At 37.5% G+C, this 15,297-nt stretch overlaps 1 protein-coding gene across 2 annotated transcripts in view; it reads left to right on the top strand.

Moving 5' to 3' along the window:
• The window catches only part of LRBA (LPS responsive beige-like anchor protein), a 369,174-nt gene that overhangs the window by 73,951 nt on the left and 279,926 nt on the right, over positions 1-15,297 (top strand). For both annotated transcript variants that reach the window (XM_064711253.1, XM_064711252.1), the window contains exons 26-31: positions 1,036-1,189; positions 1,598-1,778; positions 3,059-3,186; positions 3,497-3,604; positions 6,001-6,172; positions 6,307-6,745. In XM_064711253.1, the coding sequence (XP_064567323.1) occupies positions 1,036-1,189; positions 1,598-1,778; positions 3,059-3,186; positions 3,497-3,604; positions 6,001-6,172; positions 6,307-6,745 (1,182 nt within the window). The remainder of the gene's footprint in view (positions 1-1,035; positions 1,190-1,597; positions 1,779-3,058; positions 3,187-3,496; positions 3,605-6,000; positions 6,173-6,306; positions 6,746-15,297) is intronic.

Below are 15,297 nucleotides of genomic sequence, written 5' to 3'. Positions count from 1 at the left end.
TACTCTTTACATTCATAACTGTGTGTTGGTTCAGGGCCAACACACAGGTTTGGACTGAAATCCTGGCTGCATATAAGTCAGTGGCAGTCCTGCTGTTGATTTTTATTCAGCTAAGATTTTAATTTTCCTAATGTATTTAAGGGCCTGTGTCTTCTTATCCAAATGTGGATAAGAAAGATAATAGATCCAAAATAGTATGTCTTCTGCATTTACACACACTGCTGCTTTGATAGGGTTCTGTGAACCCAAAGATGTTAATTTGAAGATTAACTTCTAATAGGGATCTGGAATGCAATAATGAAGATCTTTGAAAACAACAGTAATTCTGCTATGTAATTTTAAGGTTTAATAACTGAAATAAGAGGGGAGGGTCCATTGTTAGCTTGTAGTCATGAGTATAAAATTAAAATTGAACCATATTGGTATTCTGACCTGATAAAAAGGAATGTCAGTATGAAGAAATAATGTAGGTAAGTGATTAGAACAATTTAAACTGAAGTGAATTTTTATCTGAATCTGACTATAATTTTTAGGATACGTTTAAGTTAACCTATCTGGTAATCATCAGATATAGCTAAAATATATTTCTATTTTTGCCTCTGTTTTGGAAAGTTTTTGCTTAAGTTTTTGTGCTTTGTTGCTTTTTAATTTCTCTGACAAGTCCTTAGAATTTTCTTTAGCTTTCCAAAGATTTAAGTTCAAATCTAGTTCTCCGTTCCAGGAGACTTTATTCTGTTTCCTGATATAGTGACTCTTGCTAGCAAGCAGTCATAGACCAGCCTATAATGTATCTTTATACAAATGAGGATTAGCAATCATCTTGGTGTCATATTGAGCAGTTTATGAACAGAAAACAAATGTTGTTTTAGGTTTAGATTGTGATGCACTGGTTGACCCTTAAGTCATGAGTTATTTGATTCCCCACTGCTAAGTGTTTGGTTTTAGTTTTGTGAAAACAGAAATTTTTTAAAATACCCCAAAAATAAGGCTCTATTCTGAATGTCTTTTTTTTTTTTTTTTTAAATTTTGGGACAGCCATTCTACAAAAACTGTGATGGACTTTGTGAATAGCAGTGACAATGTGGTGTTTGTGCACAACACGATCCACCTCATCTCTCAAGTGATGGACAACATGATCATGGCCTGTGGTGGTATCTTGCCACTGCTTTCTGCTGCCACATCTGCTACTGTAAGAAATTCCATTTTTATTTGAGAATTCCTCACTTGTGGGAGGATGCCTTTTTTTATGGAGTGTATTAATTGTTATATCTGTCCTTTTGGGAAGTGGAAGTGCAGGTGGGGTGTTTCCACAGGCATCTCTTTCCTCCCTTTGCTGCCTCCACCCTTTTCCTTAAGATAAATTAGGTGCTTGCCTTCTTTGCCTGAAGACATTAAAAATTTTCCTGCCTTTGTTGCCCCACAGTGGTCTGGAATGGGATTAAATCCCAATACTAAAGATTGTTCCTAGAATATGAGTAATTATTTCTTTTGAATGTGACTGATAGTGGACTTCCAGCACACATTTTTCTTCATTTAGCATGCAGGAATATTATCTTTGTGAAGAAGTAAATGTTGCTTTCAATTTTTCTCTGTGTAGCATGAATTGGAGAATATTGAGCCGACTCAAGGACTTTCAGTAGAAGCATCTTTAACATTTCTCCAGAGATTAATCAACCTTGTGGATGTGCTAATTTTTGCAAGCTCTCTTGGTTTCACTGAAATTGAGTCTGAGAAAAATATGTCATCTGGAGGAATTCTGCGTCAATGTCTTCGTCTGGGTAAGCAAATAAAGCCACTTAATGAACATAGGACCTTGACCTTGCAGTTACTAAGCTGCAGTTAGCAGCTGCTAAGCAGTTAGCAGCTGTTAGCTTTATTTTTGCTCCTGTCCATTGTTTCATTAAATCAAGATTAAATGTAATCAAACATTAAGATCTTCTGCAGTTTTACTGTATTCTGCAATACACATATACATATTCCTGTCTAAAAGTTTAAATAATATAAATTAAGTTTGGTAGCCTGTTTTCATTTTATCCATGAGGGTATTTCTTTTGCCTACGTTCCCCAAATAATCAAGGCTGAAAATATAGCAGCTTTAAGAAAAGTAATCTTGTACTATATAAGAAAATGAAACTGTGCAATATTTAGATAAGAGATTGAACACTTGAAGGTCAGTATATGAAGGTATGGTGAAAACTAGAAGTGTAAATTTTGGAAGGATTCAAATTGGGCAATCATTTTATCAGATTATTTACTGTATGCTTCCTTCAAATTGGATTGAAAGAAAATTATCAGTTACCTAAGAAAGTAACAAATCCTCTGAAAATGAGAACATATAAGATCATAGCAGACTCCAGGTAGTTCATACAGGAGTAGAGAATTCATGCTTAGTTGCATGCCGTAATACTCTTTGTAATGAAAAGTTTGATGTGCATGAGTGCCTGAGCAGCTCAGAACCTCAACAGTAACTAGCCTTCCTTTCCCTTTCTAGGCAATTTAAACTTTGTGCAGGTAGGGCAAGATTTATGGGATGCAAACAGGTATAGAGGTGGGGTAGTTCTTTTTTCCTTTGAAGATGAATATTAGAAGATTAAACAGGGCAAAAATGTGCAGCTAAAAAAACCCCAACAGTTGTGTAACTTCAGAACATTTAGGCCAAGAGTAACAGAGTATTGTGAAGCAAACATTGCCATTTGTTTCACTGGTCTATCACTTGCCTTCTCCCTTGCAAATCTGTGAAATTTAGCTGTCTTCACCCCACCCACCCTGTGGTTGTATGCATGGTAAAATTGCTGTGAGGGATACTTATTTTGAAGTATCCATTAGATACAGCCTATATGTTCTATTAGCTTAGCATTCATTATTAGCTATAAATTATTAAAGAATTTTGAGCATTGGTTTGCAACTGTCTAAAACTTACAGAAGCAAAGTATTTTACTGATATGCGTCAACTTTTTAGTTTTAAGTGGTAAACAGAATTGTGTTATACATTTCTGTAAGGGAATATAGAACAGTACAGTTTCTCAGAATAACTCTTAATGTTTCTTTTCCCTTCAAGTATGTGCAGTAGCAGTAAGAAATTGCTTGGAGTGTCAGCAGCATGCACAGATGAAGCCTGTTGGAGACACTGGGAGGAACCAAAAAGCAGTGCAAGGCTTTATAGGATCAGTAAAGTCTGCAGCAAAGGCAAGTTAAGATCACATGCAGAAACACAGAAGTCAATAATGATTAGTCTGTACAGAGGGATAAGTTTTTAAATTTGTACCTGTGCCACTGATATTTTAACAGACCTGAAGTAGGGTGGTACAAATGCTGGAAATTAAATCTATCACAAGAAATTACCAGATTTTTCTTCTCCTTTAAAGATGAAATGGATATCTGATCTTTCTGCTCTAGTTGTGACAGTATGATGCACAGTGAGTGATTATAACACTTCATGATTGTTGGTAGAATGCTTTTAAACACAGGATCTTAAACATTTTTTTTTTTTTTATAGAGTCCAGTGGACATTGTGACTGGTGGCATTTCTCCCATACGGGACCACGACAGACTTCTGCAGGATATGGATATTAATCGCCTCCGAGCAGTGGTGTTCAGAGATATAGTAAGTCAATAATGTCCTTTTCTTTGTAGCTGCATTTCTGCTTGTCTCTGTTTGCTAAATGCTTCCTCTCTGTTACAGAGTTTGGCTAAATTGGATGTGTAAAAAGGGAATCCTGCTCACAGTAGTTAGGAACTTGCTATACTCTGCAGCTGTTGTAGTGTTTGGGATTGGGAAGAGGGAGACGTGATACCCAACTGTCTCCTGATCTGGTTCTTTGTGTTCCTAAGAATTGATTATGTGGAATTCCACCAGGTGTATATTAATTATGTTGTGTTTAGTACAAATATGTTCATAGACAAGGTATTTATGTATCATTTATGTATTTATGTATGTTTTGAAGAAGTCACATTCTTCTAGCTAATTAGAAATTAGAGGTCATTTCTAATTCCTTTACTTCCTCTCAGAGGAACCAATTTGTGTGCCTGTGCTGTAAGCATGCATATGTTTTTTAGTCTTGAATTGACTAAAAATATCTTTGCCCTGTGTCAGCAACTTTATAGCTGATATTGAGGAAATTGAGATTGATTGCTTAAAAAAACCACCTCTGTAAGCAAATACAGCAGCTATAATGGCTGTGAGTCATTGGTGGCCACAAGCCTGGACACCACAACTTAGTTTACAATAATTGGACTGTTTAGCAAGTGTAATGATTTATACAGTGACTTTTTTTTCTGTCCAGAAAAATGAAGGATTTTGAGTTTTATCTTTACAGTAATTATTGATTGAAGCAAGCTTCTTTCAGCCCCTATGTCAGTATCACTGTACAAGAGAGTAACAGGAAGTGACTCTTTCATACTGGTAGCAATTAAAGTAATCCTAAGGATTCCTTCAAATACATTTTGTGACCCTTTTTCTTTAAAACAATCAAAACAATATCCGCCCACAACCTCTGCTTTTTTTTTTTTTTGCATATCTAATCCATTAGGTTCTCTGTGTATAAAATAAGTATAAAATGGTGCAATAGCTCTGCTTTTTGGCTCGAGTGTTGAGCTGTGTGGGAAAAGTAGACTTGGAAAGATCTGGTTGGGAATAGTTTTTGTTTGAGCTGTTTACATGTGCATCTAAATGTTTTATTTGCGTGCAGTTTCTTACATTGCATTCAGCACTTACAACCAGGAGTAGCATAATTTGAATGTACAAATCCTACAGCAGGAACTCTGATGGAATCCACTTACCCCCCAGTAGCAGTACTTAGAGCTTTATTTCAAGCAGTTCTTCAAACATAGCTGAAAAAATAAGGAAGGTGATCTAATTCACTGGATCACCACTTTATTAAGTACAGTTAGAATCTGTCTTAATACTCATCTTGCAAGAAAATTCTTTATAATCCTTACCATTGTAGTTGGCTTTCCTCACTCTCACACTGTGATTATTCTATAAAAGTTAAGATTTTGGGTCAAACCAAGGGGAAGATAGGTTGTTTTTCGTGCAACAAATAGGATCCACCTATGTTACCTGTTCTTAATAAAAGGTTTCTCATAAATATCTCCCAGAATAACTTAGTAAAGAGTTCTTCAAGGGATAAGGAGCTTTGATGGGCACTACAATCATGATAGAAAGAGCTTTATAGTGTAACTTAATTTCTTGAACTCCTCAGAGGATAAAGTTGGATGTTACCTGAGCCCTGATGTGAATGAGGGGTAAAAAACTCCAAACACTCATTTTTTAGTAAGTGAGGATCCAAATACTCCATTCTCCTGTGACCCAAAAGTGTATGAAGCTTTTTTTCCTTTGGTAGCCAAAAGGAACAGGCTTAGACTAAATCTTAATTTCCAGGTTTCCCTTTGTTTCACTAGGAGTGACTGAGTACTCTGGGGAGGAACCTGGCATAGTTCATATTGAGATTTATTTTCAAGTTTTTTCCGAAAATCTCTTCGTAAAGTTCCAGCTGTTATGCAAATGCATGTTGGTCAATTCTTGTTTAAATTATACGTAGTAGATTACATCCATCTGGACTGTCTGATAATGAAATAAAACCTTGATGCTTGTTCTGGAATTTGCTCCTTTTCCTTCATTAATAGGTTCCAGTTATGTAGAGCATGATTGGTCTTGCAAATGCTGTTAATATCTTGGCATTTTGGAGGAAATATAACAGAAGAAACACCCATGAATAAAGGGGACCCTACACTAATTTGAAACATGAAATCAAAACACCCAACCTTAGCCAAAGTTGTCAAATAAATGAAAAACAAAAGGATTGGTGCCACTTGTATTCAAGTGCTGTATTCCTTAGCTCTATAGGTGAGAAAAACTGTGACTAGAGAATATTGTTCTTCCATTGCTGACATATCAACTTCCTCTTGGTATGTTTATGGTAGTGCTGGGCATACTTCACAAAAAATAAACATGCTGCTGAAATTGTAATGGAAAAATCTGTGTGTGTCTGTTTTTTACAGGAGGATAGTAAGCAGGCTCAGTTTTTGGCTTTGGCTGTTGTATATTTTATTTCTGTGCTCATGGTTTCGAAATACAGAGATATACTGGAACCCCAGAATGAAAGACGACCACCAAACCAAAGCCAGTCACTCAAGGAATCCGAAAATGAAAATAATGAAACTTCTGCTGCAGGTGAATTGTTAATTGCTTTGTCAAAAGAGCTAACTTGGCTTAAAATGCTTTAGAAATCTTTAGGAAGAATATGTGAATGCTTCTCTGTTAATAGTGACCTTAAAATGTGTTTTCTCTTCTTTTGGTATGAACAGTTGTGGAAAAGCCATCTGCTGCTCTTGGTGCTTCAACCTCTACTGAAGATTCAGAAAATACAGCATCTATGCAAAGAAGGGATTCTGGTCTTGGGGAGGAAGCAACTCCAGCACAAACAAACAGTTTGAGTGGTGCTGCTGAAGCAGGACCTCTGGGTGTTAGTGCAGGCCCAGATGCAGTCAGTGAAGTCCTGTGCACGCTCTCATTAGAGGTCAATAAATCTCAGGAGGGCGGAAGTGAAACAGGAACTGAAGAGAGTAAATCTGTGGCTTCTGTGCCAGCTGCAAAAAATGTCAATGTGAAGGACATCTTGAGAAGCCTGGTGAGCACGCCAGCTGATGGCCCTGCAGTGGATGCTGCTCTTCTGCCACCAACCTTCCTTGGAGTTCTTGGTGATGGAGCTGCTGAGCAGCCTGTGCAGTTCCATTCCTTTGACAGGTAATATAACATCTGAAATACTTAAAAGTTTGATTTTGGTAAAGGTATTTGTAACTAACAGGAAAACCGATGCTGCACCAGGACTACTAAGCGTAGTAGTAGCAGATGAGGACTGCTGTGCATAATTAGTTGGCTTTGAAGAACTCAAGAAACAAAACAGACATTAAATAGCTTAAGTTTATGATACGTAGATGAGCCAGTGTATTCATCACAATGTTGTATCTAGTCTCTGTTTTTGTGGGCCTGCAAAAGAATGCTGGCTTGCTAGTAGTTACAAACGGTTCAAAACCAATGGAGTTATCATCTAGGTGTCCTTCTACCTAGAGAATATTCCCATATTCATTTAGGAAAATACATGTGCGTTCTGCCTTCTGCTGCCAAAGGCGTAGCTAGTTTAACTCTTTCATTATTTGTTGGGTAGCTATTATCCCTAAGCTGCTAGATTTGCTTTGTTATAACAGCTTTTTGTTTCATTGTAATGAATTTCTGCCTTTTTTAATATACAAATGCTGTAGTGGATTCAAAAAGGAGAATCCCTGCTTTTTTTCCTTTTAGAATGAAGTCACTCTTTCCTGATAATAATTTTGGTGTTCGTTGTGTCTCAGTTTGATTAGCTCTTTATCTTTTCCCAAGCATAGTAAACCAAACTATCTTTTACTAGACTTAGTGCCTTTTACCTTTTCAGGATTCCCAACAACTGCAAAGAAAACAAAAAAAAAGAAAAGAAAGAGTCCTGTAATACTTGCATTCCTCCCTCAAGGAAAGCCTTGGTTATTTCCAGAAATCCTGGTGCAGGGGATCCCTTGTTACCATACCAGTATCTGATCCTCTGCTGATTGCTGAGCTTCCTGTGGCTCTGATGTGTGTGCAGTCTGTGTCTGCCTTGTTCACAATCCCAGCTGCCCCATGGGAGCAGTGTCACTGCCTGTCTGCTCCACTCACACTGCCTGCCCTATCACTGTGGGGGAAGAGACACTGCTGTCTGGCCAGATGGGACACAGATGGGGTGTGCCAGCATTTGGGCTCTTGTCTCGGGGTAAATACTGTGTTCTCCTTGTGATGCTGAACAGGAGGACGTTTTCTGGGAGGAGGAGGAGGATGGAGGCAGAGGGGGACATTGATAGAAGGGGGACACTGAGCTGGAACTTGCCACACCTCTCTCCCCACTGCTGCCCGAGTTCTTTTGGCACTTCCCCTTCAAGGCCTCTTGTTGCTCTTTGCTACAAGTGGGCAGTTGATAACAAAATGTTTTAGTCTCTGATAATGCATTTTTCTTTTGAAAATCCTGGTATTAGTTGCTGCGTGGTTTCAGCCACCCAAATAACATTTGTTTGGAGATCTGGTACACAAGTGACTATTGCATTTATGAATTATTTTTTAGCTGTTGTGGACACCAAAGGTTTGTGGTGCTTGTGCTGATTTGAATTGGTGTACAGGAGGTTAACTAGACAGGAAGTAATTGGGTGCTTTCAGCCCTGATGGCTGACATAGGTAGATTACACCTACAAAACCTTATCAGAGGAAGCTGTACAGTATAATTTGATAACATGTACACTAATGAAATACTGGGTATTGGTAGCAGCCCATCTATCACTTGCATTTCTGTGTTCTTCTTCCTTTATAGTTACAAAGTCATTCAAAAAATAACCAAAAAACTCCCTTAAGTTGTGGTGTGTTTCATAAAGTGAGTTACCACAAAGTTGAATTACTTGCTGTTCTGCCCTTTTTATTTCTCCACTGCCCAATGGACACTTCTGTTTCCACCTCCAAAGTGCCACCCATTTGTAACAGCTCTTAACATTCTCTCACTTAGCCTTGATGCCAAATTACTGCCTTGCTCTCAAAACAAGGTGGTCTGATGAAGGAATAAATGCAGGAGAATGAAGAGGGTGTGTGGGTTAAAGCAGTAAACAGCACTGTGCTTCTGAACAGAAGAGCAGAGTTTTGTGGGGTTTGTGTAGCTGTCTGGGCTGCTCCACAGTGATGACTTGTGGGCATTACTTTCCAAACATTTTTTGTGTAGTAGGTGGGGGAAAACACATGAGGAAAAAAATCATGAAGTAGTATAAAATATTTTGTCAGTGTTGTTAGCTGAAGTTAAAAAGAGAAAATAACTGTGTGTGAAACATTAAAAGTTAAATGGACAGGCAAGTTTCATGGCTACTTGAAGGTGACTTTATGTAGTGAGACTACTTAAAATACAAGTTTATGCTCTGAAATGACACCTAGGTACCACAGCAGGAAGGAATTGTGCCCGGGATAAAAAAACACTTTTTATAAAAAACTGAGATAGAATTGGAAATAATAGATCTCATCTCTGTGATAGGTAAAAATGCTAAGTTACATTGTGAAATTTATGTTTTGGGAAAACAGACTTTGGGGTACTCTCTTCTGTGTCTGGTTTACATTTAATATATTGTTTGATGGCAAACAAAAATTCTGTGATTTTTTTTTTCTTTTTTAAAGACACTTTGTTAAAAGTTGTTCCCATGTAGCAGTTTACCAGTGGGATATCTCTGGGAATTTCAAAGCATCTCTCTGATCCTGCATTTATCTCAGGAATGCTGTGTCAGAAATCAAAACTCTCCTCATATCTTAAGGATTATCAACTTCCCAGCCATAGCTGGAGAGTATACAGTAACAGCTATGTGAGTGAAACCTTACTGAAAGGCTGCCAGGTTGCAAGCCTTTGGAAACAGCTAGGTGTATGTGTTCATTCCCATGCCAAAAATCCTCCGCTTATCTTATGGGAAGATACAATCTTGTGATTAGTGGGTGCCAGGGGTTTATCATGATAAAGTTCAAGACTTGCATTGGCTTTTTCCCAAGATCCACAGGAACATGAATTAATGTTTCAATTTCAGTGTGTCCTAAACCAGCATTTTTTTATTTAGTAGTATTAGTGTAGGAAAAGAGGAGGGGACTAATGCAAGCAATTTCAAATAAAATGGAAATAAAAATAACCAAAGCTTGGGATAAAAAGAGAGATGACATTTCTTTTCATTTACTCTAATAAAACCCATAACCTATCACTTGCCATTTTTACTGTATGCTTTAAAATAAAACCTCAGTCTCTTCTGGCTTCTGCTGCTCTTTGTGGAAACATTCAATAACCATGTCATTATGGGAGGCTGATGCTGAGGGTTCAGAGGAATATGGGTTCTTAAATCATGATCTTGTACCATAGAGCTTAAATCTGCAGCTGTGCTGCAACTTGCAGAACAGATACGTTAATAACTCTGTTTTTCTTTTTGGAACATCGTCTGTAAGCTGCTTAGTTTGGCTTAGCCTGTGTTTACTCATTTGTCAGTCAGTGGTGTGCATATGCCTTTTTATAGTTGGTTGTGGTAATTTCAGTTAAATTTCATCCAAGACCCTTTTTATATGGAATGGATACATCTTAGACTTCATTGATTTGGGCCTTCAATGCAAAAAGAGTAAAGTATTTTTAGACAAGATTAAATCTGCCAAGTGTTGGTGGAGACAGAATATGAGAATGGGGAATCTTTAGGTAAAGGCTCATGTGCTGTGATGGAAAGCTCAGCTCTTTGAGCACACCAGCAATTTGCATTCTGCAGGGACCAAAGAAGCAAACCATTTGAAGTCTTCTCCCTGCCAAGCTGATTTTAAAGTTCTCTTGCAAAATTGATTGTATTCTTTCTGTCATATCTTCTCTTCCCCTCCCTGCATTCTCTGATCTCTCATGGTTTCGAGAGTCTCTTGTTCTTCCTTTCTCCTTGGATATTTCAAGGGAGACATAAGACAAATGGGTATTATCCACAGACAGCAGAGCCCATAGAAGGACACTGACATGGCAGGCTGCCTTCCTGACTCACAAAATAGAGGTAAAAATAAGTCTCTGATCCTCTTTATTGGTCTTTTGCTCTTTGCACAGGAGTCTTGCAGTGGCAGTCGTTTTGGTAGCCTGGAACAAGGCTTTTTTCTTTTGGTTTTGAATTAAAACCATTATCCTATAGTGGTACAGACAAACTGTCACCTGCATTGCTTTTCAATGCTAAAAAAACCAAAACAAACTAAGAATTAAATCTGTATAAATTCTTGTATGTCAAGAGGAATCAGAGCTCTTGCAACTATTTTTAAATAACAGTGAGGTCATCAGTTTGGGCTGCCTCATGTTGTGTTAGGAATATTTGACTTGCACCCAAGGAAAATTTGAAATATATTTAAAAGAAATGGGGACTTGCCAACTTAATGCAAAGTAAATACTTGAGAAAATGCTAAATGCTAAAATTTTAGGAGCTGTAGGTATTTTCTATCTTTATATTGAAACAGAGGAGTCAGTGAACTGAAACCAGGGAAGGGTTCAATAAGTAAATCCTTATGGAATTTGGCAGAATAGATCATTATTGCGTAAGCCTTTGTCTGTAATGGAAGTCAGTGTTCAGGCCAGTGCTCTGTGCTCATTCAGCAGTGAATAATTGTCTGCAACACAAGACTTCTTACACTTCAGCATAATTGGGACTAATAACACACTGACCTTCTGGCTAAGATGTATTTATGGTGGCTGCTTCTCACTATGTCTGGCCTATGTTTATCAGTTCCCCTGCTGTAAATTCTTATTTTAAACCTTAAATATTTGATTTTAAATGAAAATAGGCAAACATCTAATATAGTCATGTAAATGAGGCAGCTCAAGTGTTGTTCTTCCCGTGGTGCTTGAGGTCTCCTTGCAAGAGGAGTGTACTTTTAAAATTTTATTTATCCTGTAGCTGAAACTCAATATAATGGATGTTTTAATATACATGTGTAACCCTGAAATAGAATTTAATTGATGTGAATATTAAGGAGTAAAATGTATTGATACTTTTTTTCCACATGAAGCCTCTTTACCCCTGTGTGAGGTTGCTTAATATGTGTATTCTGATAAAATTAATCATGATTACAGATGTTTTGTAAAATATATTATTTTTGTAGATCTGAGGAAATAGAATATAAAGCAGCTTGTTGATGAATATTTTTCATATGTGTAGCAATTAACTTTTTCAGAAAACACGTAGCAGTTTAGCAACAGCAAAAGGACTGTCTTATCTGTGTACTCTTTAAAAGCAAGTGCCCCATTATTTAAGGGAAGTTGAAAGCACATTAATTTTTAAGACAGTTCTGACAAATTTACTTGATTAAATAATATGCTGAACACTTCATGTTTTCTATGTAGTTTATTTGCTACAATATTTAAACTCAATTTTCCACTGTCTTGCATTGTTTATGCCAGTTGCATTAATTTATCTTATTTTAACATTTAAATAATCTTTCAAAAGAATAACATAAAGGAACACTTTTAGCTAATGGAAAAACATTTCTTCAGAACACATTTGCAATTCCACCTAAATATTCAAAGAAAATATCAAGGAAGGAAAAAATGTAGGAATTTCAGAATGTAAATAAAGAAACATGACTGATAGTTTATACTTCAAAATTCTTAGTTTGCTTTTCCAGTATGTGGTAAGTATGAATATCTGTATGATTGCTGAGCTGCACTTTTATACCTTTGAAGAAGGCCTGGAAGTGGAAACTCCTAAAGCAAATCCTGCAGCTGTAACATTGGTCAGTTGCCCTGTTGAAAGGGCAGACATCCCTGGCAATAAATGTTACATTACCAGTACTGCAGCAGTGCACAGCTAGAAAGTCAGTATGTCAGGATACTTGGGTGTTTTGGTTTGTGGTTCTTGGCCTCCTTCAAGGATTTTTGCATCAGAAGGCCATGGCAACTGACCAGAAGACCAGGAAAATTCACAATTTGGGGTTTTCTTGCATCATGCTTTTAAACTGTATCCAGCACTTCTTTTGGCTGTGTGCATCAGATTGACACAGCTTTTGCAAGGGACCTTCTTTCCTCAGCAGACATACTGTTTATTTTATTTTGGCGCAAAAATAGCAATAATTTCAGTTGACTGTTCCAGATCACTCTCTATAATCAATTCTGTTCAGAAGTAGTCTGAGCTCTACAGTGAGATGTTCAAAACCTCTCTTTTCTTTTAAGGGTACAAAGTCCAACAGGACCTTTTTGCTGTTGAATTTATGAAGTAGATTTGTTGAAGTCTTATTCTTTAGGTAAAAGCTAGAGGCTCTGTTTCAGTGGGGTTTAGTAACTAATGTGTATCTCTCAGAAAGGTTTGTGAGACTTGGTGTCTCTTGTTTGAAGGATGCAATGATACTGGAATACTCAGGTATTTCCCTGTGTCCTGTTTATGAGGTAGCACATTCTCTTACATTTCAAAGTCTGATACCTGTAGTCATTCATTTTTATCCCGTGAATCAAAGCAAGAGGAATGATATTGGGTAATTAAAAAAAATATAAAAGCAGCAGCTCTGCTTGACAGCTGTGAATAGAGTAAGTGCCAGATTTCTGGTGCTGGTAATCTGAGTATCTTTCTTGTAGTGAATGCCATTGCTAGATGCTGAAAATTATACTGGAAGTGGGTGTTAGAATATAGCTCCTTTTTTAGTATACCAAAGTACTACTTTAGTGTACTTTTAGTATACTTTTTAGAATGCTTCATGTAAAGTGAGTTCCTGAAGCTCAGAGTAGCAACTATACATGTATCCCAAACGTGCAGTTTTGGAGGTGAGGAGATAGACAAAAGATCTGAAAAGGCAGAAAGGACTGTTGTGGTCATTTACTGCTGTCTATTGCAGTGCAGGGGGAAAACCTCAAAAAAGTCTTAGTTCCTTAGTTCCTTTGCTTGAATGCACCTCTCCTTGGGTAGCTGTAGAGACTCTGACAACTTGCTGGAACTACTCCCTCAGTGCAGCTCCACTTGAGCACATCCAAGGTCATAGGAGTTTTCAGGAAGGAATGATAATCTGTAGTGTTGTGCCAGAAGGCTGTGGGAGCTGGGATTTCTTTTGCCTGCCCTCATTGCTGGCTGCAGATGGGCGCTGTTAAGGAAACAGCTCTGTCTGCACACGGCCATCCCTGCTCCAGGCCAGGCATCCTTGCTCCTGTGCAGTTCCAGAGCTGGCACTTGCTCTGTGAGGAGCTGCTTTTAGTAGTGCTCAAGCTCTTCTAAAACTCCTTCTCGATGCTTCCAGGATGTTCGTTTCTCAATTTTCATCTGTAATAGGTCCTTTCTAATATTGAATTTGGTCAAAATTATGCCATGTATGTATTTTGTTTTTTAAGGTGGTGGTTCTGGTGTGTTCTTTATGACTTGTATGCCACCTGTTTTGTAGTTCCTGGGGCTCTTAGTAGAGTCAGAGAGTAAAACCAGAATATTCATAGGCATTCAGAGGACACACCCATTCTGATTTGATGTTTTTGAGAGAATTCTGATTGACTATTTGCCCAGGAAACAGAAAGCTCCTCTAAAGGACTTACTTTTACCCTCAAGGTAATTTGATGTTTTCCAATTTAAAATTATTTACATGAATTATATGTTTTTGAACAGACACAACCTATGTGTGCACAACTTCCTTCTATATGTGCACCAAAATTTGTCACTAAACGTTCTCCTAAATCAAATATATTATATCCAATATAATTGTGTCTATATTGCTTAACAGCAAATGGATGATTTTTTTTGTAGCTTGGTGTGCAAAGAAATTTTTCTAGATCATGCACCAAGGTCTTATGGAGTCCACCAGAATAGACACATGAGAAGTTATACATTTTTAGGTTTAATATTATTGATTAGTATTTCTTGCACTGGATATCTGTATAGTGAAAGGACTTAAAATCTCAAAAGGAATATACCTGCGCTTCAGTGCTGAATTGTGAAGATTGGAAAAATGTCCCAAAGTTTACTGTATGTGGGTGCATTTGTACTCTGTAAACTTGTATTCATTTCCTAACCCCTTCCAGGGGTTTGGATGTGTGCTGTAGAATAGTAGGAGCAATTCCCAGGCAGTGAATGTCATCACAGAATCTTGAGTGAGAGACCCCTTTCTTACACTTGCATGGTGCAAAATTAATTGGCAATGTGACAATAATTTTAAAAGCACTCTAAATATATGACCTATTTCTTAGCCCATTGTTCATGTTTCAGGGAAACAGACATGAACATACGAGCAAAATTCATGGTTTAGGCACAATATCTTGACTTGGGGCTCAGGTGTTGTTGCTTCTATTTTTTTAGTGACTAGTTAACATTAGCAGTCACCCCTATAATGATATGACATGTACTGCCTCCAAGTATGGTGCCTGCCTACTCTGGCCATTGAGGAGGGCTGATTTAATCTGTAACATGGGCTAGCTTCTGTGACATCCTTTGACATCCTGTGACTGAAGTCAAATACAGTCCTCCTTTCCCCATTCCAGCAAGAACTGTTTTAGAAATATTTGAAAGAACTTCTTTGGTTGTTCTCACACCTGAATTTAGGTCAAGTTTCTGAGTTACTTTATTTAGAAAATGAATATTTTAAAGCTATTAAGGGAATACTTTCAGTGTGTAGTTGTATTACTGTCAACAAAAGATGTGATTAAATAAATTGAATGTTGAAGATCTTCAGCTTATGGTTAACACCAGGTAATTAAAAGTAAGCGCTGCAGTGGGAGTACATTATATATCAGCTGTACTCTTTACCTCATTAGC

The sequence above is a fragment of the Zonotrichia leucophrys genome, chromosome 4, assembly GCF_028769735.1.
Source record: "Zonotrichia leucophrys gambelii isolate GWCS_2022_RI chromosome 4, RI_Zleu_2.0, whole genome shotgun sequence".
Lineage (NCBI taxonomy): Eukaryota > Metazoa > Chordata > Aves > Passeriformes > Passerellidae > Zonotrichia > Zonotrichia leucophrys.
The sequence above is the reverse complement of the archived record's forward strand: the minus strand, read 5'-3'. Positions and strand labels throughout refer to the sequence as shown.